Below are 23,344 nucleotides of genomic sequence, written 5' to 3' on the forward strand. Positions count from 1 at the left end.
TTAAGGGGAGTCATATTTGCGCTAATTATAATGGCTTGTTTGGTTTCAAAGTAATCCTACTTTAACTTAATTCTATCCACAACAAAACAAAATAACTTATACAAAGTCAAAGGGTGGGTCTCATTTATATCACTCTTTTTCCACAACAAAACAAAATAACTCATACAAAGTCAAATGGTAGGCCTCATTTATACCACTCTTTTTCAAAATCAAAATCTGATTTTAAAATCCTATTTTGAAACCAAACGCAGCATAAGCATCTTGGCTATGATCGAGTTAAGATTATCGACTGTAACACTTGATATGGTTTAGTGGAGCTGATCTATGTATTGCCCATATAGTCAAAATCGCTTTCAAATTTTTTTTCCTTTCCCATCTTTATTTTGAGAAATTTTCTTATATTGTTTTGAAATTCATAATTAGATTCAATTCTTTCAAGTGGATTGGGAAAACAATGTCAAATTTGTGGTTTTTTATTTTAAATTTTATTTTTTGGTTATATGAGGATGTTTTTATGAACCTAATAAGAAATGGAAAATAGAAAATACATAAGAATTTTATTAGTGAGAATTGAATTCATACCTTTTTTTATTATTATTAGTCGACAGCGTTGTCACTATACCCAACCTCATTTTCTGTAAATTTTATTTTGTATTTTATGAACTTTTTTTTGTCCTTTAATTACTTTTTCTTTTTCGGCCAGTCGTCTAATATATTATTTTGTGTTCATAAATTAGAAGTCTTCATTTGCGGTTAAAAAAAATAAAGAAAGAGAGGAAAGAAAAGGGAAGTTGGTGGCTAGCTCTTGAATTGGCCCTCAATCAATTAATAAGTGAAAGGATATCGTCGGTGTCTGATCAAAAGGAAACAAATTTGGGCCAGCAAATAATGACGAAATGGAAAAACTTACATAATTCGGACTAATCATAGGGCCTGTCCACAACCCACCCAAAAAAAAAAAACTAATCTGTTGTAGTATGTTAATTTAATGTTATTCAGAGATCACGAGATACATTGAGTATCGAATAAATAATTTATTTAAATTTAATAAGGATATATATTATACATTCGATATGACCTAATATGACTTGTTTATATATTGATCAGCCGACTGGATAAACTCGAGAAAACTCGGTGATGCATGGACACAAGCTCCTATATGGACAAAATTCATGACCATGCCTGCAAGGTTGACATATACACAAGCATACCATGAGTCAGTAATGGGTCTCTATCCAACTATTGTGTCCATTTTTTTTTTCACCCACAACATCTTACGTAGTTTGATTATTTTATATTTGTATGTGTATAATATGATAATATCCTAAAAGATAAGGATAATAAGATGAATAAAAATTTGCAGAAATGATAATATATTGGTATCATTATTTTATACATTTAAGATGTAAAAACTATAGGCACAATCATAAGGTCACATGGCCCTTACAAATATGAAAAAGACATATATAACAGCCACGTAGAAATACTATTACTCAATATGATTATCTTTTTTTTTTTTGCCAAATTATATTGAGTTGATATTTTAGAGATAAATTAAATTAGATGAGGAGGATATCTCTCGAGGTCAACCCCATGCGAGAGACTGAATAATATTTTTCTATTAATTTATGTACAAACGAAATTAATATCAATCAATAAATTAAAAATATTCGTAATTTTAATGAAAATAATAATAATTATTAAATTAATTATAGGAATGCAGTCCCCCAAAATACCGACATTTTCTCATTATATATTATGAAGCACTCTCTTTTTATGTTCATATTCACTTCCCCTTCACCATCACCTTTTCATCAACAAGAACTGATTGGCATCTCTCTCTTTCTCCTGCTTGGAAACAACAGAGTTAGCTAGCGTGTTATTATAATTTGTATTGCCTAACTATTTCGATCCACTATATATATGCGTAACTGATGTGCGTTGAGATCTCTCCGTGCGCTGAGATCAATGGAGTCTGGTGATGCCTGCAACACGATGCTTGCTCTCGGGCTAGGGTTTCGGTATGAACTTCTTTCGAGTGGACAGAGATCAGAGAATCAGCACAGAACGCTGCGCGATCGAGATGACGATGAGCGACTGCTGCCATCACTCTCGTTAGGCTTATCAGAGGCGGCTTATCAATCAGCTTCGAAGATTGTCGGCATAGGTAAGAAGGTGAAGAAATATGTGGGAACTGGGTCATCAATAACATGGTTGTCAATCAACTCAATCCTATATATCGGAGTACTTTCCCATTTTAGCATGTTCTAGATAACGACTTTAGCATTTATTAATTAATTCAGGAAATGTTTGGCTTGATCAAATTGATTTAAGGAAGAAAACCTTCAAAACTCTCTGATTTAGAGAATACATATTCTTAAGGAACAAGAAAATCGAAAAGTCTCTGAGGTTCTTTATATTTGGATGGAGTTTATCGGTACTAATTCACTGCTGCATCATGCAGGGATGACGGACAAATATGCTCCAGGTGAACCAACAACATTAATAGATTTGACTCGAGAGGCTTCATCGCATTTGAACTGTTCGAGTACCATGAAGAGATCTGGAGAGAGGGACCTGCAAGAGGCTGCCGAACTAGAGAAGAAGTCGATGATGATGATGATCAGTGATGAAGACGAAGATTGCAGCACTGCGAGGAAGAAGCTCAGGCTGTCCAAAGAGCAGATCTCCATCTTAGAAGGCAGCTTCAAAGCCCACTCTACTCTCAATCCGGTATAACTTACACAAATATATGTTACTATAATTCCCTCGATCAGTCCCTCCTATTTTCTGTTGACGATTCTGATACCGCAGAGGTGTGTCTAGTTAGAATCCGATCGATGAAAGGATCCAAACTGTATATATAGTAGTACAAGTATGTGAGATGATGAATACAGTTGCCAGGTCTGGTTTTTAATTGAATTTTCTGTGTTGTGGGGTAAAAATTGGCAGGAACAAAAGGAAGATTTGGCAAGACAACTTAGCCTCCGGCCACGTCAAGTTGAAGTATGGTTCCAAAATAGAAGAGCAAGGTATTAAAAATTTTCACTTATTAGCCCCTCTCTGTTGATTGTATGTATATATTTATCATTTATGACATTTAACCAGCTAGCTAGAACCAGCCATTGCTAGGGGAAGCTTTAACTAAACTATATAGATCTTGAATTTATCAAATCTAACCTCTCATTGTATTCCTCAATTAGGTTTGCCCTGCATCAACTTTAGTCATGCATATATATTTACATATTTATACATATATATACATATATATATATATATATATATATATATACGTCTCGTGCGTGTTTTATGTTTCTGACTTCCAGTTACTTCAACGATCCTTGTTGAGCTTCATTTGTGCGTCTTGGACATGATCGCACATGACCTCATTCCTGTCTCTTGATATTTTCATTTGATTGAGATGGACCGAGGAGTGACATGATAAAAACATCATATTCAATTGATGGATTCTCTCTAATTAATTGCTATGTACATGCTGATACCCATACCTTGAACAAGAATTGTACTGATAATTCAATGTATGACTCCAGCTGAGTCTCCAAAACTGAATTACTTGCTTCGTGTTGCATATCTATGTTCGAATTGTGATGTTTTTTCCTCATCTGACAATAATGAGATGCACATACTTACATTTTATATATACGTACATATTGATAAATCGATTGATGCCATAGGATCAAGCTGAAGCAAATCGAAGTGGACTGCGAGTCACTCAAGAGGCGGTGTGAAGCACTGAGAGAAGAGAATAGGAGGTTGCAGGAGGAAGTGCAGGAGCTCAAATCCCAAACACCGGCGGCCACAATGCCGCTCCTGATGCAAATCCCATCGACCACCCTTCCCGTTATGTGCCCTTCATGCGAGAGGATCGGGACTAGATCTGACGATCGCTTGCCCACAAGATTCTTCTCTAGCAGCGTAACGAAATCTCGACTTTGTGACATTCATTTTTCTAATCCATCCGCAGCTTGTTAGTTAATTCAACTTGTAGTACTTCTAAAGAAACACTGATCATGAGGCATGTACATCAACTAGCTATCAGTTGTGCTTTGTAGCTTCATCATGATATATAGAGAGTTTGAATTGATGATGATCCTTTGTGCAAAACGTTAAAAAGAAGAAGGGAAAAGAAAAAGAAAAGTGAAGGTGTACATTTTTGTAGAGAAGTATGAGGAGGGGATTTGCTTTCTTATGCGTATATATTGGAAAATTCTACTACAGATACTTGTGTTTGCTCCAGGAATATCAATGCTCTGTTTGGTTTGTAAATAACATTTTAAAATTAGATTTTGATTTTGAAAAAGAATGGTATAAATTGTTATGTATGGGATCCACCCTTTGACTTTGTATGAGTTATGTGCTTTTGATTTCGAAAATGAGTTGTATAAATAAGACTCACCATTTGACTTTGTATAAGTTATTTTGTTTTGTTGTGGGTAGAATTAAGTTAAAGTCAGATTTTAAAATCTCACTTTGAATACAAATGGAGCAAGTGATTTACTTATAACTCGTGTAGATTATGTAAATAACAAATAAATTACTTGACGTTAAGTATTTTACTTGAAAAATATAAGTAGCTTACTTGCATGAATCATCACACTTTTTCAACCCTATGTATTGTAGACCAACCTTTATGTGTATCTCAACACATGCATTTTGATTGGTTGTTCTTTATTCAGAGAGGATGATTCAAACACATGAATTTTCTTTTCAGAGTTCGTCTTTTTTTTCTTTTTTTTGAATATTTAGGAGGCTTGCTAGTTTAATAAAGAGAGAGGTAAAAGGAGATGAAGAGTCACGAAAGGTCACATGAACGAGAATTAAATCCGCAATTTTTCTTGATTCCAACCGAAATAAAACTTGAGTGCTTTGGGCAGTAAAGAAATTAACTAATAACTAAATACTAGTGCTATTTCGTGACATAAAGTAGCAACTAATCAAATTGATGATTAGAGACAGTTGATTAATTTTGGGCGGTGCATACCGACTATTACTTTTAATTGTTGAAAGCTTCAAATTATATATGTTTTATACATATAATATATATCATCATATAATTATTGATATAATTTGAGAAGGATATACTCCCGGCCTCATTTCAAAGGAGATTTATATCCAACGAGGAAGTAAAATGTTTGATGATCGCATTAATTAAGCCCATACTTGTATCTCTTCAAGTAATAGCGCGAGTCATGTTAATATTGCAAGTGATGCGACTTGAGTTTTCATAAGAGACTGTAATTCGATATGTGTTCTTAAGATAAATTAATTTTCACACGAGTTTTTTGTTACTCTAGCACGATTCATCGACAAAACCAATGTTGGCTCAATCCCCAGTAAAAAACAGAAGAAATCAAAAAAAAATTATATATATATATATATATATATATACCTTGATTTATATATAACATATCATATGTTATGTGCCCTTTTTTTACATTAAAACTTTATATTTATCTCGCGCATGCAGCATATATATATATATATATGTATGTATGTTATTCTTTATGTTACATATAACATATATATACTTTTACATATGCATAAGGGTGAAACTATAGGTATTGGTCTGTCGGAAAGGTAAGAAAAAGGAAGTAAATTATGATGATGGTGATGGTGATGGTGATGATTTGGCCTATAATTAGCAAGGTGGGAGACAAGTACCATTGACGGGAGGCATACTATAACAATAACACGTGGTTGATGACAAATTAGAATTAGGTAATCTGATGCAACGCTGATAGAGATACATAAAACATAATACAAAAAAGGTATATTAAAAGATTAGAAATAACAATTTTAAAAATAATGAAAAATCAACTATATGATTGTTTTGATTACGCACGTTAAAACTTGAAGACGATATATCCTAGCTTTAATATAGCAAAGGTTTAGGAGGAGTCGAGAAGTTGGATTTGGCCGGTGATTGTCAGACAAGACGACCTTTAGGATGAGTCTCTTGCACACAAGTTTCCCACAAAATTAGTGACGATCGATGTATGCAATGGCACGAGCGATGTCCGGTTATGTTAGCTTAATTACGTCATTTGCGTCCCCATCTTGACCCGATAAATACAAAAATTAACGGACGTTGCTATATCGTGAAAATTATAACGTTGACTATAATAATATGTCTTACCTCTTCTCAATCATATCCCCATATATTCAGATCATAATTCCATTACTATACTGTAATGATGCGACAGTTTTTTTTCTAATGAATAAAAAGGGTCGAAAATGACTGGCATAACAATTTCCACATGGCGTTACCACATGGATTCGGACCTTGTCGCGGAAGGAGAGTTAAACCCCAAACACTAGCACGTTACTAATTGAACTACACCTTATTGGTTAATGATGCGATAGTTGATTAGGTCATTTTTTATTTTTACGATAATTAAGGAGGTCGGTCAAGCTGTAGGATGTATTAGGTGACGTTTGTCCACGACGAAAAATCAAAAAGTAATTTGGGCCTGGAAGCCTGTCTTGGGCCCCATCTGAGGGCCCAGCTGCGGCCCAATTACTCAATATTTGGTTTATGATATGGTGGTTCGATTTTCCTTAAGGCTGAGCATGGAAATTGGACTGCTCGTGCTTTAGGTAGATTATTATTCCTTAAACATATCTAAACAATGTTCCGTAGACACAGAAGGTACCCCGCTCGAGGACAGGGACCGTTTATGTAATTTAAGACGGATTTGATGTCCGTAACGTGGTTTTTTTTTTTCGGGTTTACAGATCAATGGACAAAACTAATGGAAGATCACCCTTTTCGACAACAATCGTCTTGCAGACTTTCTTGCAGGGAGTGACAATCTCCACCTCATAGGTTCCATGGAATCCCCTGAACTTGAACTCCCCTTCCATATCAACCATTCCATAAGCATGGGACAGCCATTCCTGCTTCAGCTCGAGGAGCCGCCTGCCGGCCTCGTTGATCTCTCCCTCCGCGTCCACCAGATGCGCGTTCTCCCGGCTCATGAACAGCTCCCAGAACCCCCACAGCATGATTCCCTCCGCCGAAGGGTGCGCGAAGGCCTCCCTCAGCATCACTTCCAAGTCGTCCGCCCGAACATACTCGTTACTGGACGACACGTCCAGCTCGGTGAACCAGATTGGTAGACCGAGAACACCCAGTTTGTCGAGTGCCGAGCAGACGATGGGCCCCACAGGACTATCTATATGGCCTTGAATTCCTATCCCTCCCACTGGCGCTCCCTGATCTTGGAGACCGGCAATTTGATCGGCGTACTTCTCAGGCGATGATCTCGGGTCATCTCCATCTTCGACGTGATAGTCATTCACAAAGAGGATAGCAGAGGGATCGAGCTGGTGCGCGGTCTTGAACATGTATGCTCGGATGCCTTTGCCCAGTCTGTCCTGGTAAAACGATCCATGCAGCATCTCGTTGTTCACATCGTAGTGCCTGAACTTCCCACTGTAACGACTCAGGAGACCTGTCAGTCGGTTCTGGACAGCTCTCGACAAATCATTCCGGTTCAGGGCACGGACCCAAGGTTGAACCAGGCTCTCGACTTCCCAGAAGACGCAGTGGCCCCGGACTTCCTTCTTGTGGTTCCTGCAGAAGTCGAGCATCTCATCGGCATCCCGATAGTTGAAGTTCCCCTGCTGCGGCTCTGTCCAGTACCACTTGAGCTCGTTCCCGAAGACCGCCCAGTTGAAGTTCTTCACGTAGAAATCAACAAAGTCCTCATTGTCCAAGTTGGTACGGTTGATGCAGGATCCTAGCGGGAAGGAGTTCTCGGTCTGCTTGACAATCACAACTGCCCCGAGGAAGCTGCTTGGATCGAAACCCGAGAGCTTCAGGATAACATCACGCTTGTGAATCTGAGAGAAAGCAGCAAAATGACAATATTTCGATGCAATAATATGAATGTTAAAGCTTAACGGAACAATAGTTCAATCGATTACAAGTTACTTACCTGATCAGCCTGCATTTGGAGGTACCTAAACCTCTCACACCGATCAACTGGGAAGATCTGAAGCCCTGCGACCATCAAATCCACACCCGGAACCGGACCCTGAATGTAAACCATCACGCTCTTCGGCTCCTTCTCGAGCCGAAATGAGCCTCCAATCTCATGCCACCTCTCATCATCGCTAGCTTCGACTTGTCCACCGTTCACCCACAGCCCGTCTACACTAAGTGCAACATTCACATTCTGCGGGAGTCCCAGCACCCCACCGCTGGCAGCTCGGACACGAACCCAAGCAGACACTTGGTAGGTCAGGAAGAGCTTAAGCTTCTCAGTGATCATCTGAGCAGGGCCCATCCAAGTTTGGGAACGGTTGGTCACGAGAATGTATCGTCCGCTAAGGGGCACGTGATGGGGACCGAGAGAGCCCCTCGCCATGGGGGGAATAATGTGTGGTGAACCAGTTTGCACGGTTAATGTGCAATTGCCGAGGGGGAACCACCCGTTGGTCGTCCCATCACTTAGTTCGCTGTTCTCGATTATATTTACTCCGTACTCAGGATTCTGTAAAAACATAAAATGGCAAATCGATTGAGGAAAAGACATCAGAAGCACCTGCAGTATGAACGTTTAAATGTTCTACGAACCTCGATGGAAGGCGGAGGGGAAGGCGGCGTTCTCTGGGCATGCTTTATGACCAGATAGTTCACGAGAATGTCGATTCCTGCAGGCGGGCCTTCAAAGTAAACAATCACTTTCAAGGGGGAACTGTTTAGAAGGAACTTCCCCTGCAATTCCACCCAGTCCTTGTCTGTTGCCTGCACACTTCATCATCGAGCCCCGGAAAATCTCAGAAACCGCTAGAAATCATTAAGTTTGAACGAAAATGATAGACCAGAGCCAGCTGATCTAAAGGCTTGAGCTTACAGCTGAAGAAGATGCGGTATTCTATTATTTAAAAGCTGACAGACCTCGCAATACCGATGTATTGTTCCCTGAGATCAGGCATTTGGATGTACAGCGTGATCCGAACGTTGGCGCTGCCTATGTTTCTGCCATACACCCGAACCAGAGAACTAACTTGGTATGCAAGTTTCCTCTTAACCCTTGTGGTTATTTCCTGTTGGATCCCATTCCATGTCTGGGTACGTTCTGACGCCGATGCAAAATGCTTGCCCAACTTGGGAAGGATCTTCCCACCGTCCAGGGAGTCGTGGAGGACGATCTTGCAGCCTCTCCCTGACCAGTTGTTCACGCCATCATCAAAGTTCGGGTTCAGGATGATGTTCTCATTTTCGGATGCATCATCACGTAACCTCATCGTCTTACATTCCTCTGATGTATTGGCATGGTCATGCTGAAGACTATCCATCTTCTCTCTACGACTCTTACTTAACAAGAACATCAATCAATCTCAAAAATCATCTTCTTATTAAACCACATCAAACACAAATAATAACAGTGATATGATTATATATGAAGTACGTCATGTCATCACCATCACGAGAACCGATCTCATTTCCATGATATTGAACTTGAGTGAACGCCTGCCGACAAATTTGAAAAAGAGCATACTAGTAACAACGATACATAATCCCGATCGAGTTTGTGAAAAGGCCGATTTACCTGAGGTGGACCGTGCCTTCAATGGATTGAGAAGATGTGCTAGCGTGACGGGGCAACCGCTTCATTTTATAGGGCTTTCCATAGATGTAATTTGGTGTGGTTTTCAAGTGAAGTCTTCGAAAATGCAGGCTAAAACAAATTAAAGCACAACAATAGAATAGTCGTGAATTGCTTTATCATCTTTGCTTTAACTTGCAAATTGGGGAAAAGGCTGTGCTTATATCGTCTTGCCGTTATTGTTATTGTTATCAGAAAGAAATTGGAATGCTTGAATTGGAGAAGAAGGCTTCTTCTCTTATGTGTTACACGTGCTGGATAGAATTGCATTGAAAACCCGCTAGCCTATAGCTAATTTAGCAGTTGTCTTTGATTACAAGGCAAGATGTTTCCTAACCGAGCAGACTACAGCAGGAGTCGCAAACATTCGCATGTCATCACCCGGTGAACTTGCTTAACTCTCGATTGTATCCTGTCGCATTGTCTTTTCAGAGTCTATAGAAACTGATGGATAAGGATAACGCGGTATTAATTAAGAGTTATAGATAGTGATCACGGAGTTGCATGACATGGTAGCATGTGTTTTTTTCTTTTAAAACATTTTTTAAAATCTCTCGCACATGGAAGAAATAAAGAAAAAATTGGATTTAACATTCTATCAATTAAATTCACCATTATTCGAGTGTTGTAAATGGAGAAAATCTATACTGAAAGAGTTTTACCACTTTAGTGGATGAGCTGACCCTTAATGTTGTTATATGACAATGAAAAAAGCACAATATTGAGAAAAGGGAGGTTCATGTAATTGTAAACACCCCGCCTGAAATTAGTGGTTTTGGATTCGATTCTCCAAAGTTCAGCACTCTTTATTTAACTTTTTTATTTTGTTTTATGAGGTCCACGACTCACGAGTCTCCTTATAACCATCGAGCACTTCAATGATTAATTTAAATTAATTTTTTCGGTGCATTAGATTAACTAAAGTCCTAAAAAGAAGTCCCATATAAATTTAAAAAAATAATTAAAAGGTAATTTCAATTGGCCCTCCTTTCAAAGTTTTGTCCGCGTCTCAATTTATTCCATCTTATTTATCAATGCTATCCAAATAGTAATGGCCAGGAAGGATTTAACTTGCAATTATTTTAAAGTAAATAATTTGATGTTACTTAAAAAAAGTTGTATTAAACTAACTATGTATTAAGTAAATTACATATACATCGAGGGAGTTATACTATATTAAGAAATTAATTGTGATAAATTACTTAAATTCCTACTAAATTATTTTTTTATGAGCACTCTGATATCTAGAAACTCAATAGGCCCCGACTAATTCAGTCGAGCCGGATCGGTCCACTAAAGGGGTAAAACTCTCCCCACGTGAAAAATTCCTAGTAAATTACTTACAAATGAAAAATTAAATCTATCAAAAAATTACTTACAAATGAATTAAATTACACGGATTTCGAAAAAATTTACTTACATTATTAATTACTATATATACATGAATTTTGAGAAAATTTTACTTAAAATTTTAGTAAATTATATAATCGTATCATACAAATACTTTTGATGATTGCCATAGAATTTCCCACAATTTCCGCGTAGTTGATAGAACTAGAACAAATGAAGATCAACCCATTCAGGGAGGACGAATATGAGAAATTTTTAGACAGCTCACTACCTATTAAGTAGAAGAGAAAAGTTGTTGATATGACCGGGGCCATCGAATATCTTTCACCGTGTCCGCCCTCATTTGAAATTTAAACTAGAAGGTTCTAAGGTGATATAAGTCGAAATGCAAATAATGTTGTGCTTGGGAGGTATGATGTTGTAGTAGTATACGCTATCTAAGTAAAATGATGGGAAATGATATAATTTTATAGTTATGCTTTTATATTCGATAATCATAATATTTGTTAAAGAAATATAGACGTTGTATAATCTTAACCGATGAATTACTGTCGCTGGGAACCAATACCTTTGTCCGGTCCAAACTGTTTGGGGACTGAATCTATATACTTCGGCCGGTAAAAGAAACGGGAATTTTTTATGTGAACTCAACGAGCCCAAAAAAATCAGAAATGCTTTTTTTTTTTTAATTAGTGGGTGGGGACTCAAAACACAGATCTCAGGGTCCCTCTTAGCTTTTCATAAAGAAAGAGGGATATAAAAGTGATCTATATAGTAACAGTCACAGATAACCGCCCGACTGACAGCCCGACCCGATCGGTGTCCGACCCAACTTCCAGAACCGACTAGGAACCCCGCCCTAACTATCCTTCTCTGCGACCCTCCTGATCGGCACTCCTCATCCTCGGTGATGGCTTCTCGTCTATGGCAAATCAGCCCACCTTAGTGACAGCATCCTCACCCATCACGAATAAGATCGCGATTCCTTACACGTCTGATCCTCCTCCCACCCGTTCATATCAATTTTTGTGGCTTACATTTTAGTTGTTGATTATGAATAGGTTCGGTTCCCCTATTGACAGTTGCTAGTTTGTACAAATTGAGTGAGCTTTATCTGCTTAGTTTCTCTAGTTTCTTATGTTTGACTGTCTTGGGATTGAACCATTTGGGTTATGTTGATTAAGATTGATTGACAGTCGCTAATTTGAACCAATCTAGGTGATCTAGCTGCTTAGCTGCCCTAGTTGTTGTGAGATCTTGTGCCCGAATACCAGCTCAAGACGCCATGTATGTTCCCCATTTTTTTCCTTGAAAGTGGAATTTCACCATGGATTATGGACTAGGCCGAGGATCCCCTCCCGGTGGGTCCAGGGTGAAATACTATAGACATGTTGTGATCGAGATTAATGGTTTCAAGATGGCAATCTTTAATTCTACTCATTTATTTTGATGTGATTTTTTTCAATATCTTCCTTTGTAGATTGCATGATTGATAAACTATCATATCCTGCTCTTGTAATATTTGGTTAGGTATTTTCCCTTGCATTCGTTTTTTGCAGTGGATATATAAAATATCTTCATGACCGTTTCAATAATATATATAGTAACAGACAAGACAAAGTGGACCGGGTGAAACTTTTATTGCGTATTTATTTTATTTATTGTACTTTTTGTAATAATGACAAATCATTTAGTCTTTAATTAAATATGAGGTTTGACTCATCGAATCCCATAAACTCATGAATCCATACTTGTCCGATTCAATGTCCAGTCCAATTATGAGAACACTGATTCGGATTTAAGAATAATTATTTGAATTATTGAGTATTATTTTATTTATTGTACTTTTATGTAATAATTAGGTATCATTTAGTTTTTAGTTAAATGTGTGATCCGACCCATCGAATCCCACAAATCCATGAATCCATACCTCCCGATTCAACATTCGGTCCAATTATGAGAACAATAATTAGGATTGTGGTAATTTTTCATGTCACGTGGTAGATTCCTCCTTTGTATTTTAAGAAAACCCTCGAAATGTGATTCATGATACTTTCCTTTTCCATGAGAAATTCATTTGAGAATTTTCCTAGGATTCATTATGTGAGCAAGTGTGAGAAAACTTGTGGGAAAGCTCGATAAATCCCCGAGACTTTAGGAAGACTCTGATGAACCAAATGCTCCTTTAAGTTTGACTCCTCATCAATAAAATATCGTTCAACTTATGAATTTTCCTTGTGATGAATAAATATGTATATTTTTAGTACAAACCACATCTATTAAAGGACATAGATAGATAAATAGAAATAAAAGCAGAAAAATAGCATAATATAGCACAGATTTTTCTCAATTTTCACTGACTAGCATGTTTTTAAAATTTAGCATGTAGCATAAATCATGATTTTCAATTAAATCTAACGCGTCATTTAACATGCATTAGAAATGTTTGGAATTATAATTTCACATTGAAAAGATGAAAGAACAACCATTGATTTATATGAGACTTTGGTACCACCACTTATCAGCTTGAACTTTTAAGTGGATATTGGCTCAAGCCCTTATAAGCCCAATAGAAAGTTAATATGGTATCAAAGCCTAGGTTACGCGTATACACACCCACACCACGCTAGGCTCAATATGTTGAGTGCAGCCAAAATGCGCCTCGTGTTAGTCCCCTCTCGCTCGAGCACGGAAGAAGAGTCCAGCTCGAGGCCAATTATTGAGAGCGAGTGTTCAAGGGCACGTGAAAACATGTAGGCAGAAATGGACAACATGTTGCACATGAGAGCGGGTGTTGGGAATTATAATCCCATATTGAAAAGATGAAAGAAAAACTATTGATTTATATGAGTTTTGGATACCGCCACTTATCAACTTGAGTTTTTAAGGTTTGTTTGTGAGGGTAATGGAAAAATAAGCTTGTATTAGCCCAAGTGTGGCTAGGTCCAGTTTTGAGGCAGTCAAGAATACGCCTCATGTTAAGTAATATCCGATTGTGGAACTCGTGGTTAGTTTGGTTTGTCCCCCCTTACCCGAGCACGAAAGAGGATGTCCAGCTCGTGGTCAATTGTTGAGGACAGGTGTTTAACGGCATGTGGCACGTGATGGACCACATGTTACCACGTGAGGACGGGTGTTGAGAGTTAAGAATGAGTAAGTCCCACATCGGAAATATAAGAGGAATTTCACAAATTTATAAGAGATTGGATACCACAACCTATCGGCTTGAACTTTTGGGTTGGAGATGTGTCCAATAGCTTATAGGCCCAGTGAAATTTTACATGGTATCAGAGCGGGTTATACTTTCGGGCGCTCATGTGGGCTCACTCCATGCTAGATTCTATCAAGGCAGTCAAAAGTGTGCCTCATATTAATTAGGCTCGAGAGTGGCCCGGTCCAGTTTCGAGGTATCTAAAAAGGTGCACCTCTACTTATGCCCGAATGTGGAGCTTGAGACTAATTTGGTATTTGTCCCCCCTTACCCGAGCACGAAAAAGGATGCCCGACTCGTGATCAATTGTTAAGGGCAGGTGTTTAAGGGCACGTGGCACGTGTTAAATCACACGTTGCCACGTGAGGGTGGGTATTAAGATATGTTGTCCCACATGGAAAAATTGAGAAAAAAATCACAAGCTTATATGAGGCTTGAGTCCAGCAACCTATTAGCTTAAGCTTTTGGATTGTAGATTTGCTCAAGTCCATATAGGCTCAAATGGAAATTTTATAAAAAAAATGGAAGAAATGAGCTAGCCTTGATGATGGGTCCTCTCTGAACACATGGGCGTGACGCGTGGACAAAATAATATTAAAAAATTAAAAAAAGGCAAAAGAAAAAGGTAAGAAGAGGTGGGGTTCCTCACCGGCCTCCCACTTAGCAATGTCACTAAAGACCTATCGACCTCTCGAGGACATCTTCCTCGAGGAGGGGGGAGGCTCTCCCTGATATGTTCATTTCTCTCTCTTTCCCTATTCAAACAGAGAGAGAAAAGGGCAGCAGTGAGGACCGAGGTCCTCGGAGGGTCAAAGACCTCGCATGCATGGTGGTGGCCTGTAGGAAACTCCACCTCCTTCTTCCGTTTGCTTTTTCATTTTTATTTTTTTAATGTTATTTTGTCTACGAGTTGCACCCACGTGTGCAAGGAAGGCCAACCATCAAGTTCGCCTCAACTTTCGGTCAATTTTTTTAAGGTCTGTTAAATGATGTGCTAGATTTGACAAAGAAATAAATCGTAATTTTATGCTATCTATGTTAAAATTTAAAAATGTGTGTGGCAATGAAAATTAAAAAAGAAAAGGGAGAAATGCAACAAAAGTCCTATTAGTTTGAATTTTTTTGGACTTTAGTACTATAAGTTTCAATTGGACTTTTCAGTCCTATATATGTTTGTTTCGTAGCACACTTTTAGTCCTATCCGTTAACAACCATTATAGACTTCACACCGTTAAATCTGTCTTAGGTGGCTGTTAGTTGTTCATATCGCAATTTTCTATTTGCTAAAAATTAAAATGTTCGAAAATCAAAAAAGAATTTCAGAAATTCACATAAGAAGTCCACGTGAAAATTTTGTATTTGCTAAAAACTTTACAAAAATTAAAATCTAATTAATTATTATTTTTAATAATAAAAATTTTCAAAAACAAAACAAAAAATAGAAAAGAAAATCGTAATCGAGGTAATGCCCAGCGATGAGGGCCTCGATCCCGGCCACCACCCCCCGGTTGGGGTCGTCGGTGACCACTGATGGTCATTGTGGCGACCCCTGTCGGTCACTGTGGCGATCCCAACCGGGGGGTGGTGGCTAGGATCGGGGCGTTCACCCATCGAAATCGGGATAATCCCTATATTAGAAGGAATCCCCAATTTTTTTCCTATTTTGTAAAAGTTTTCAACAAATATAAAATTGCCACATGGCCTTTTTTTTTTGGACGATTGCAATTTCATTAATACTTCATGGATCAGAATATACAGAGTACAAGTCAACAAAGTGCTTTACTAATTACATCAAGTCATCAAAACCAAAACTAGAGGCTAAACAACAGAATCTGACTTTATGAGTAAAGTTAGGTAGTGAAATTGCTTTTAAGGCTTTATGATCCATCTTATTGCCTTCGAAAACCCTGAAATTTCTCTCCCTCCATACTAAATAAATGTAACAAGTTCAATATTGCTTTTTGAGAATAGTGTCTAGCGTTATTCCCTTTCAAGAAGTAGTAAAATTTAGCTCAGAAGTCCAATCACCCGTCTGGTTGACTAGCTCCAATTTATGTTGGACACTAGCCTAAACTTATATGATGATAGTACATGAGAATAAAAGGTGATCACGAGTTTTCACTATAGTATTACAAAATTCATAAAAAGATTATCTATCCAAGCACTCCGAAGATAGAAATCTAGATTTCGTAGCAAGTCTATCTAAGATTACAAGCCAAGAGATGAAAGATACACGTGGGATATGCCCCAAGAACCACATCAGTTTTTAGGAAGGCCAGCGTCAACCCAATCTACGGTTAACAGTCACGTGGACTTCTTATGTTAATTCTAGAAATTCTTTTTATAATTTTCTATCAGTAGAAAATTGTCTGTGAATAATTAACAACTACCTATGATAGATGATGGTGTGAAATCTGCATCAGCAGATCCTGATATGATCAAAGACGTGTTATGAAGCAAACATATAGGACTGGAAAGTTTAAATTAAAATTATAGTCCAAAAAAGTCCAAAGTTATAGGAATTTTGCCGCATACTCCTAAAGAGAAAATGTGTGATATTATTGTGTTATTTTTCCGAACAGTAAATAAATAAAAAGAAAAAAAAAAAGTGAAGATCTATTATGATTTCCTATGTCGTCGTCTTCTTCCACGAATCGGAGAGGGAGAGTTGATGCTTCTGGTGGCCTGGTAGGGGCTCCAATTTCCACAGCCAAACCATTCAATTCAAGGAAACTTCCGACTCCGTTGACTCTTCTCCGTCTCCTCTTCTCTCCCTAACTGCAATCCTATTTTCTCTCTCTCTCTCTCTCTCTCTCTCCCCCTCTCGCGCGCGCTCTTATAATCACTACAGCATTCTCCAATGGCTTCTCCTGAGGCGGAAGCCACTTGCGAGACCGTCGAAGTAGTGGAAGCCGGAGAACCCAAGCACGCAACCCCAAATGGTTCCGACAGCCGAAAAGCCCGCGGGAGGCGCAGGCCCAGGCGCAGCTCGTACTGCCTGCCCAATCTCGCTTGCCTGAGATCGGAACCTGACGGGACCGGGAGCTTCGACATTGAGGTCGTGAAGGTCGACGGTGAGCGGCCCCACCCCTCTCACCTGGTCGTCATGGTGAACGGTCTGATTGGCAGGTGGGCAAGTGCGTATGATTTTGATTTCAGGCTTTGATTGAATCTGTGCGATTATGGTCTGCCTGCAATTTTGGTGCAGTGCTCAGAACTGGAGATTTGCTGCGAGGCAGTTCATGAAGAAGTATCCGCGAGATATCATCGTTCACTGTGAGTTACTGCCGCTGGCAGTCGTGTTTCGTGAGCTCGTAGTGCTTACCGACTCAATAAAATTTTTTTTTGATACTTTCGAGTTTTGATTCGGCCGGCGTGCGTGATTGCTAGTATTATCTGTTTGATCGACTGATGCCTGCGATATATTAGTCTCATTTCCATCATTAGTTCCATGGTTAATGACTATCTGGAATAGTATTAGATAGGGAGAGCAAATGAGGGTATGGACTTTAGGCAGAAAGTTCTTTAGTCTATCTAATCTGGTCAACTAATGCTGCTGTTGACTAGTCAAAAATTGAAATGTAATATGATGACTAATGAAATTGTCCTGAGTCTCAGTGGCATTACCCTGTGACAGTTTTATTCCACCGTGTAGCATCCGTGCTCCGCTTTTTTGTCGGTTCACATATTCAAATATTTTGTCGACCATATAAGATGAAGCTCTGGATTTACTGATTTTGATGCAGCTGTGGTGTGGTGGGATGTGATGTCCTCTTATCGTAGACAAACCACCCCGAATACTTATGAACGAACTGAATGCTATGGATCCATAAGTTACTGCTAGTCAATGCTGCGTTATATCATGTCGAGTTTTTTAAGTTGAAGCACTGGTTTATGACCTTGTAATTATTAGAATACGACCGCTGGTCCCCAAAGATAGAAATGGCAGTCATTAGCTGATGAGTGATCTTTTTTATTCTGCATATGGACATCTACTTTAAAGGTCCCCAAGATCCCGTTTGGGTGGACATTTGATGTCCACGACATTCATATCATGGAATGAATTGCCAATGCTTAACTTGCAACGCAGGCAGCGACTGTAATCCTTCAATGTCAACATTTGATGGTGTTGATGTAATGGGAGGGAGAGTAGCTGAAGAGGTGCGATTTGGTCTTTTTCCCTTGATATCGCCGAAGAGTCCCTCTTTATTTCTTGGTTTACCCTGAAGCTATCCATGGATTTGAATTTTTGTTCCCCAGCAGGTATCATTTATTTTGATACTGCTATAACTAAATGCTACAGATTCTGAAGGTTGCTTTTTCTTTCAGGTTAAATCGATTGTAAAGGATCATCCCTATCTTCAAAAAATTTCATTCATCGGCCACTCATTAGGTGGTCTGGTTTCAAGATATGCGATTGCTAGGCTTTATACACGGGATCGTTCAAATAGTGATGAGTCTGGAAGCCATTGCCGGGAAGACAAATTCGAACATAAAATAGCTGGACTGGAGCCCGTGAATTTTATAACATCTGCAACTCCACACCTTGGTTCTAGAGGTCATAAACAGGTGATTTTTGGTTGAAAGAAATCATATTATTGGTCTTTTCCTGTTCCTGGCCTATTTGGTAATATATTTTTGAAGTTCTATGATTTTCAGGGCTCATGTTTGAGTTTGTATCATTTAATCTTTAAGGAGAATTTATTTGCAGAAATATTTGCCGAGAAAATTCTTCCCTCATCAATTTGCCAAATAAATTGTTATCACTTATTAGATGTGTTTCTTTATTGTATGATAGCTTCTATTTTCATATTCCTGAAGGTGAAAGATTTCTGGTTTTCAGGTGCCAGTATTTTGTGGCTTTCAGACATTGGAAAAGCTGGCAGCTCACACATCATGGGTTTTAGGTAGAACCGGTAAACATCTGTTTTTGACTGATTGTGATGGTGGGAAACCTCCTCTTCTTCTTCAGATGGTCCAGGATACTGACAATCTCAAATTTATGTGAGTTTTCATAAACTGATTACTACTATGTCTAGAATGGGGGGTCCTTTGTAGTTGTGTGAGTAAATGGAAACATAATTTCCTGTCTGTTCTCCTTGCAGATCTGCTTTACAATCCTTCAAGTGTAGAGTTGCTTATGCAAATGCAAGTTTCGACCGTATCCCCTCAAAGCTTTCGCATTATTTTTTTGTTGAACTTTTGTTGAATATATCTAGTTGGACAATCAACAGCTTGTACTTGTATACAAAGCCAGCGTTCTAGTAACATTTAGCTAACACGTAATTGTGATTCGCCATTGTCATGCTTTGGTTTTCAAAATAATACACATATTTTGGATGATTCTTCTTTGAAGGACTTGACTTTTTCTCAAAGACCTTGTGGGATGGAGCACATCATCTCTTCGGCGTCGGCATGAGCTCCCAAAGGTAATCTATGAAACTATTCTGCCTTTTATTGTTGGATCAACTATGGTCTTACATAATGAATTTTCTGTATTATCTTTTCCTATTAGCGGGACCATCTATCAGGACACCAGAATTATCCACATATCATAAATGTTGAAGCAGCAAAAAATGCTAGTCCGGAACTAGAAGTTTCATCAGAGAATAAAGCTGGTGGAGGGGACATCACTGACATGGAAGGTTCACTTGTTGCTAATAAGTTCTGTTTTTTTCTTTAAAGTTCCTTGACCCTGATTGAAGCCTGTCCGCTGATTGAACTTCTTTCTATCATGACCATATGCATATAGTTTAGACGGTGTCTTTTTTCCATGTTCATAAATAATCAAGAGAATTTAGGCAGTGATGAAATTATACTGGTAAACAAGTGACTGAGCAACTTTTCTGCTTCGCTTTCATTAACAAGATAAAAGAATTTGCAGAGGAAATGCTCAGACATCTGACTAGACTGAGCTGGGAGAGGATAGACGTCAGCTTCAGCGGAAGTAAACAGCGATTCTTGGCTCACAACACCATTCAGGCGAGAACATATCTCAAAACTCAAAAGGCCACATAAAGTGTCATCCAGTTGCAGCCCCGAAACTTCTCTAAGCAAGCTCTGATGACTGACATGCTCTTCTTGTTTTCCAGGTGAAGACTTACTGTATTAACTCGGATGGTGCCGATGTAATCCAGCACATGATTGATCATTTTCAGTTATAAAAAGGATTCCAAGAAACCATCTTCTTCAAGTCTCAAGTTTTAGCGACTAAGAGACGACCATCCATTTAGATATATTGGGAGATGGAGGAAGTGTGGTGATCCCTTTGCAAATATATATAAAAATAAGCTCAAATTCTACCAGCAAGTGTACTGGGTCAGATCAAGTAATATAGTGATGAATAGAGTGTCGATCCCACAAGGATTAATTAAGTACTAAACCTATATTAGATTCTATTATTATCTAAGCAATCAAATTAAGAGAATTAACTAATTAACTACTAATCAACCTAAATCGTCACAAAGAGCAGAAAGAGAATTGTACGAAAATATATCAATTGAAAGTGGGAAAAACAGAATCCACCCTAGTTTCACTAATCAGATTGCCATCATGTTATATAGACTGATAGCTATGTGATTATTCAAGTGAGTTTATCAAGCCTTTAAAATTAAAGTCTTAAACCTCTAATTAATCAATCAGCTCCCGCATCTCTAATTAATAGTGGACTCTAAATTATAATCATACACCTTCCAGTGCTATGATTGTCTAATGCCCTAAATTAATTATCCCTAATGTCTTAGCGAATAACTAACTAGAAACATTGCATTAATCCCTGGATAATCTCTAATTAAACTAATTAACGCAGCTATCGCATTTAACTAATTAGTCTAATCAAGAATTCCTAACAAACACTATATCAACTCCCGTATCAATAGTGTTTCTAACAATTATAACCAATTAAGAATTAAAATTGAAATTATAGGAATTGCAATCATGAATCATCAACACATCTATTAATCCTATAACATGGCGACAATCATCATATTAGCTACCTAGGGTTTCATCATATTCCCACAAAAGAAGCTTAGAATATCATGGAATTGAAAACACAATTATAATTCCAAGGAGTCATTGCAATAGAATTCATATTCAGCAGTAAACTCAAGATATTGAATCCTAAAACAAAAACCCAACAATTCCTTTAAGGAATTATCTCTTCCACAATTCTTCGCTTCAAATCAATTGATCCAGGTGACGGCTCCAGACAAGACCCTCTCCAAAAACTCTCTAGGTTAAAAGAATGGTGAAAGATGGCTCCCCCCCTAGGGTTTCCTAATCTTGTTATGAGGAGTATTTATATCCACAACAAAAAAAAGATTTCCGAAAGATATATGCTGGCTCCAAATTGCGCAAAACTCCTCAATATTGCTCGTAATTCCATCTAAGTCCTCAAAGACCTACAATATCAAATTACACATAATTAAGCACCGACTTCTTATAATTTCTATAAAATTAATAATAATTTAACATGAATTGCACAATAAAATATGAGTATAATATGCCCTTATCAACTTCCCCACACTTGAACTTTTGCTTGTCCTCAAGCAAAATAAATAAGACCAAGGAAAGAAATCTATGAGAGAGAGTACAAATTTTCATATTCACTGATTTAAGCATTTGATATCTCATAATTTATTACTCGTTATTTTGTGGTGCCCACTGCTTAAACCAAACTGGAAACATGTGATTAGAGTACTACAGTTGAAATTAACCAGCTAATCTAGAGAAAGCAAATTTTAATCCAAGCGTTTAGCCTAAGATTTCTATTTCAAAAGTAAATACTCAGTCCTATAAGGAAAAATACACATTTAAACTTCATAGCTGTTAGCAGGCATATAATCCCTCTAATTTTCCCTCTAAGCAAGTCAACAAGGTAGTGAAAGCATATGGTATCTGCTTCGTCCCTAGGTTTTCTTCCTTTTTATTACAAGTCTTAATTTATTTTTTTGTTTTTGCATTCAATTTTTCCTTTCTGTTTAAGAAGCAAATTTTTTTTTTTTTTTTTTTCAAGTCCAATTTTTGTTTGAACTTGTGCCTTTCCGCTCTTCTCGTTATAGTGAGTTCATTGAGTCGGCACATCCCGGGCTCATCACCCAAGTGACCGGGTTTTAAAGGGACCCCTACGAACTCTTCCTCACTCTAACATTCAAGTTAGGATACTCATAACTCAATTCTTGAGTCATTGGAGTAAAGGCTATGCTTGCTTTTTTTTTTTGAATGCTCACTAACACTTTTCAGACTTCTTTTATAGGAATCACTAAGTACAAAGCTTCTTCTACCTCTTTCACTAAATGTTAAAGTGCTATTAGAATAATTAAAAAGAGGATATACTAACTAACTTTGCTTAGAAGTAGACCTGTTTATTTTTCACTTAAGGACTTGACCGACTCTTAAACTTCAAACTCTAGGGCTAAAAACTAGGTAAATTTGATTTCTAAAGATTTGACTAATTAATTTTAACTAAGTACAAAAATCACAACAGTGGTGAGTAGGGCGCCTAAGTGAGTCAATTTTTTTCAAACAATTCCTGAACAAATGCTATCAACAGTATTCTTCGTACAATCTCTAGATTTCAATAATTAAAAAAATTAAAAAAAAAAAAAAAAGAATTTGGCCTAACAATTGCCAGATAACTTAAGGACAATTATAATTCAAGGTGACAGGGAAGTATAACTATTTATCAACAAAGACAGGCATCAGATGTCATGAGTAACAAATTAAATCACAGAATTCAGACATCAACACTATACTCAATTTTATACTCCATCTGTTTAGTATCTCCCTTCCCCACACTTAGATTAAACAGTGTCCTCACTGTTCCTAATGTAGCTCTAGTAAAACGAAAATAAAAATAAAGAACATAAGAGAAAAAGAGATACTAGTACTTCCCCGGTTTCGAAAAATTAAGTTGAAGCAATTGGAGTTCCAACTGGTATAGCAATAGAGAGAGTCAGCAGTTGTTATCCACCCTGGCTTCAAAAACAAAAAGAAAACAACAAAAAGAACAAAAATAGCAGATAATCCATCTTAACTAAAACAATCAAATAGCAAATATCCCAAGTCTACCCAATGAGTGGGTGCTTGATAAAGTACAAACCAACAGCAAATCAAAATAAAACAAATGAAGCAAAAGAATTGAGAG

General features: G+C 37.8%; 3 protein-coding genes across 6 annotated transcripts; 2 read left to right on the forward strand and 1 right to left on the reverse strand.

Annotated features, from left to right (window-relative positions):
• Positions 1 to 1,808: 1,808 nt before the first annotated feature.
• LOC116198537 (homeobox-leucine zipper protein HAT22-like) lies at positions 1,809 to 4,236 on the forward strand. The gene is made up of 4 exons (XM_031528707.1): positions 1,809 to 2,167; positions 2,465 to 2,733; positions 2,953 to 3,032; positions 3,696 to 4,236. Exons 1-4 carry the CDS (start codon positions 1,969 to 1,971, stop codon positions 3,991 to 3,993), a joined length of 846 nt encoding a protein of 281 aa, XP_031384567.1. The 5' UTR covers positions 1,809 to 1,968; the 3' UTR covers positions 3,994 to 4,236.
• Positions 4,237 to 6,592: 2,356 nt separating this feature from the next.
• Positions 6,593 to 9,699, reverse strand: LOC116192072 (endo-1,4-beta-xylanase 1-like). Of its 2 annotated transcripts, none has more exons than XM_031520505.1 (5): positions 9,582 to 9,699; positions 8,927 to 9,342; positions 8,603 to 8,780; positions 7,962 to 8,519; positions 6,593 to 7,866 (listed from the first exon to the last, which is right to left on the reverse strand). In XM_031520505.1, exons 2-5 carry the CDS (start codon positions 9,325 to 9,327, stop codon positions 6,751 to 6,753), a joined length of 2,253 nt encoding a protein of 750 aa, XP_031376365.1. In that variant the 5' UTR covers positions 9,328 to 9,342; positions 9,582 to 9,699; the 3' UTR covers positions 6,593 to 6,750. The 2 variants fall into 2 exon arrangements, with proteins under 2 accessions (XP_031376365.1, XP_031376356.1); XM_031520496.1 differs by having other exon boundaries at positions 8,927 to 9,346; positions 9,582 to 9,666.
• A 7,099-nt stretch (positions 9,700 to 16,798) lies between these two features.
• LOC116192993 (putative lipase YDR444W) lies at positions 16,799 to 20,508 on the forward strand. Of its 3 annotated transcripts, none has more exons than XR_004154180.1 (10): positions 16,799 to 17,328; positions 17,408 to 17,475; positions 18,290 to 18,360; positions 18,529 to 18,768; positions 19,043 to 19,203; positions 19,305 to 19,360; positions 19,576 to 19,628; positions 19,715 to 19,863; positions 20,084 to 20,181; positions 20,292 to 20,508. XR_004154180.1 is itself a non-coding variant. In XM_031521711.1 (10 exons), exons 1-10 carry the CDS (start codon positions 17,060 to 17,062, stop codon positions 20,361 to 20,363), a joined length of 1,218 nt encoding a protein of 405 aa, XP_031377571.1. In that variant the 5' UTR covers positions 16,802 to 17,059; the 3' UTR covers positions 20,364 to 20,508. The 3 variants fall into 3 exon arrangements, 1 of the variants encoding a protein (XP_031377571.1); XR_004154181.1 differs by having other exon boundaries at positions 16,800 to 17,328; positions 19,715 to 19,840; XM_031521711.1 differs by having other exon boundaries at positions 16,802 to 17,328; positions 19,715 to 19,844.
• The last annotated feature ends 2,836 nt before the right edge of the window (positions 20,509 to 23,344 follow it).

The sequence above is a fragment of the Punica granatum genome, chromosome 1 (assembly GCF_007655135.1).
Source record: "Punica granatum isolate Tunisia-2019 chromosome 1, ASM765513v2, whole genome shotgun sequence".
NCBI classification, from domain to species: Eukaryota; Viridiplantae; Streptophyta; class Magnoliopsida; order Myrtales; family Lythraceae; genus Punica; species Punica granatum.

Coding starts and splice junctions, on each gene's coding strand:
- LOC116198537 (XM_031528707.1), top strand. CDS start 1,969: ATGGAGTCTGGTGATGCCTGCAACACGATGCTTGCTCTCGGGCTAGGG. Junction 2,168..2,464: donor TTCGAAGATTGTCGGCATAG/GTAAGAAGGTGA, acceptor TGCATCATGCAG/GGATGACGGACAAATATGCT. Junction 2,734..2,952: donor CCCACTCTACTCTCAATCCG/GTATAACTTACA, acceptor AAAAATTGGCAG/GAACAAAAGGAAGATTTGGC.
- LOC116192072 (XM_031520496.1), bottom strand. CDS start 9,646: ATGAAGCGGTTGCCCCGTCACGCTAGCACATCTTCTCAATCCATTGAA. Junction 9,347..9,581: donor GAAGGCACGGTCCACCTCAG/GTAAATCGGCCT, acceptor GTTCTTGTTAAG/TAAGAGTCGTAGAGAGAAGA. Junction 7,867..7,961: donor TCCAAATGCAGGCTGATCAG/GTAAGTAACTTG, acceptor GCTTTCTCTCAG/ATTCACAAGCGTGATGTTAT.
- LOC116192993 (XM_031521711.1), top strand. CDS start 17,060: ATGGCTTCTCCTGAGGCGGAAGCCACTTGCGAGACCGTCGAAGTAGTG. Junction 19,629..19,714: donor GTCGGCATGAGCTCCCAAAG/GTAATCTATGAA, acceptor TTTTCCTATTAG/CGGGACCATCTATCAGGACA. Junction 20,182..20,291: donor TGGCTCACAACACCATTCAG/GCGAGAACATAT, acceptor CTTGTTTTCCAG/GTGAAGACTTACTGTATTAA.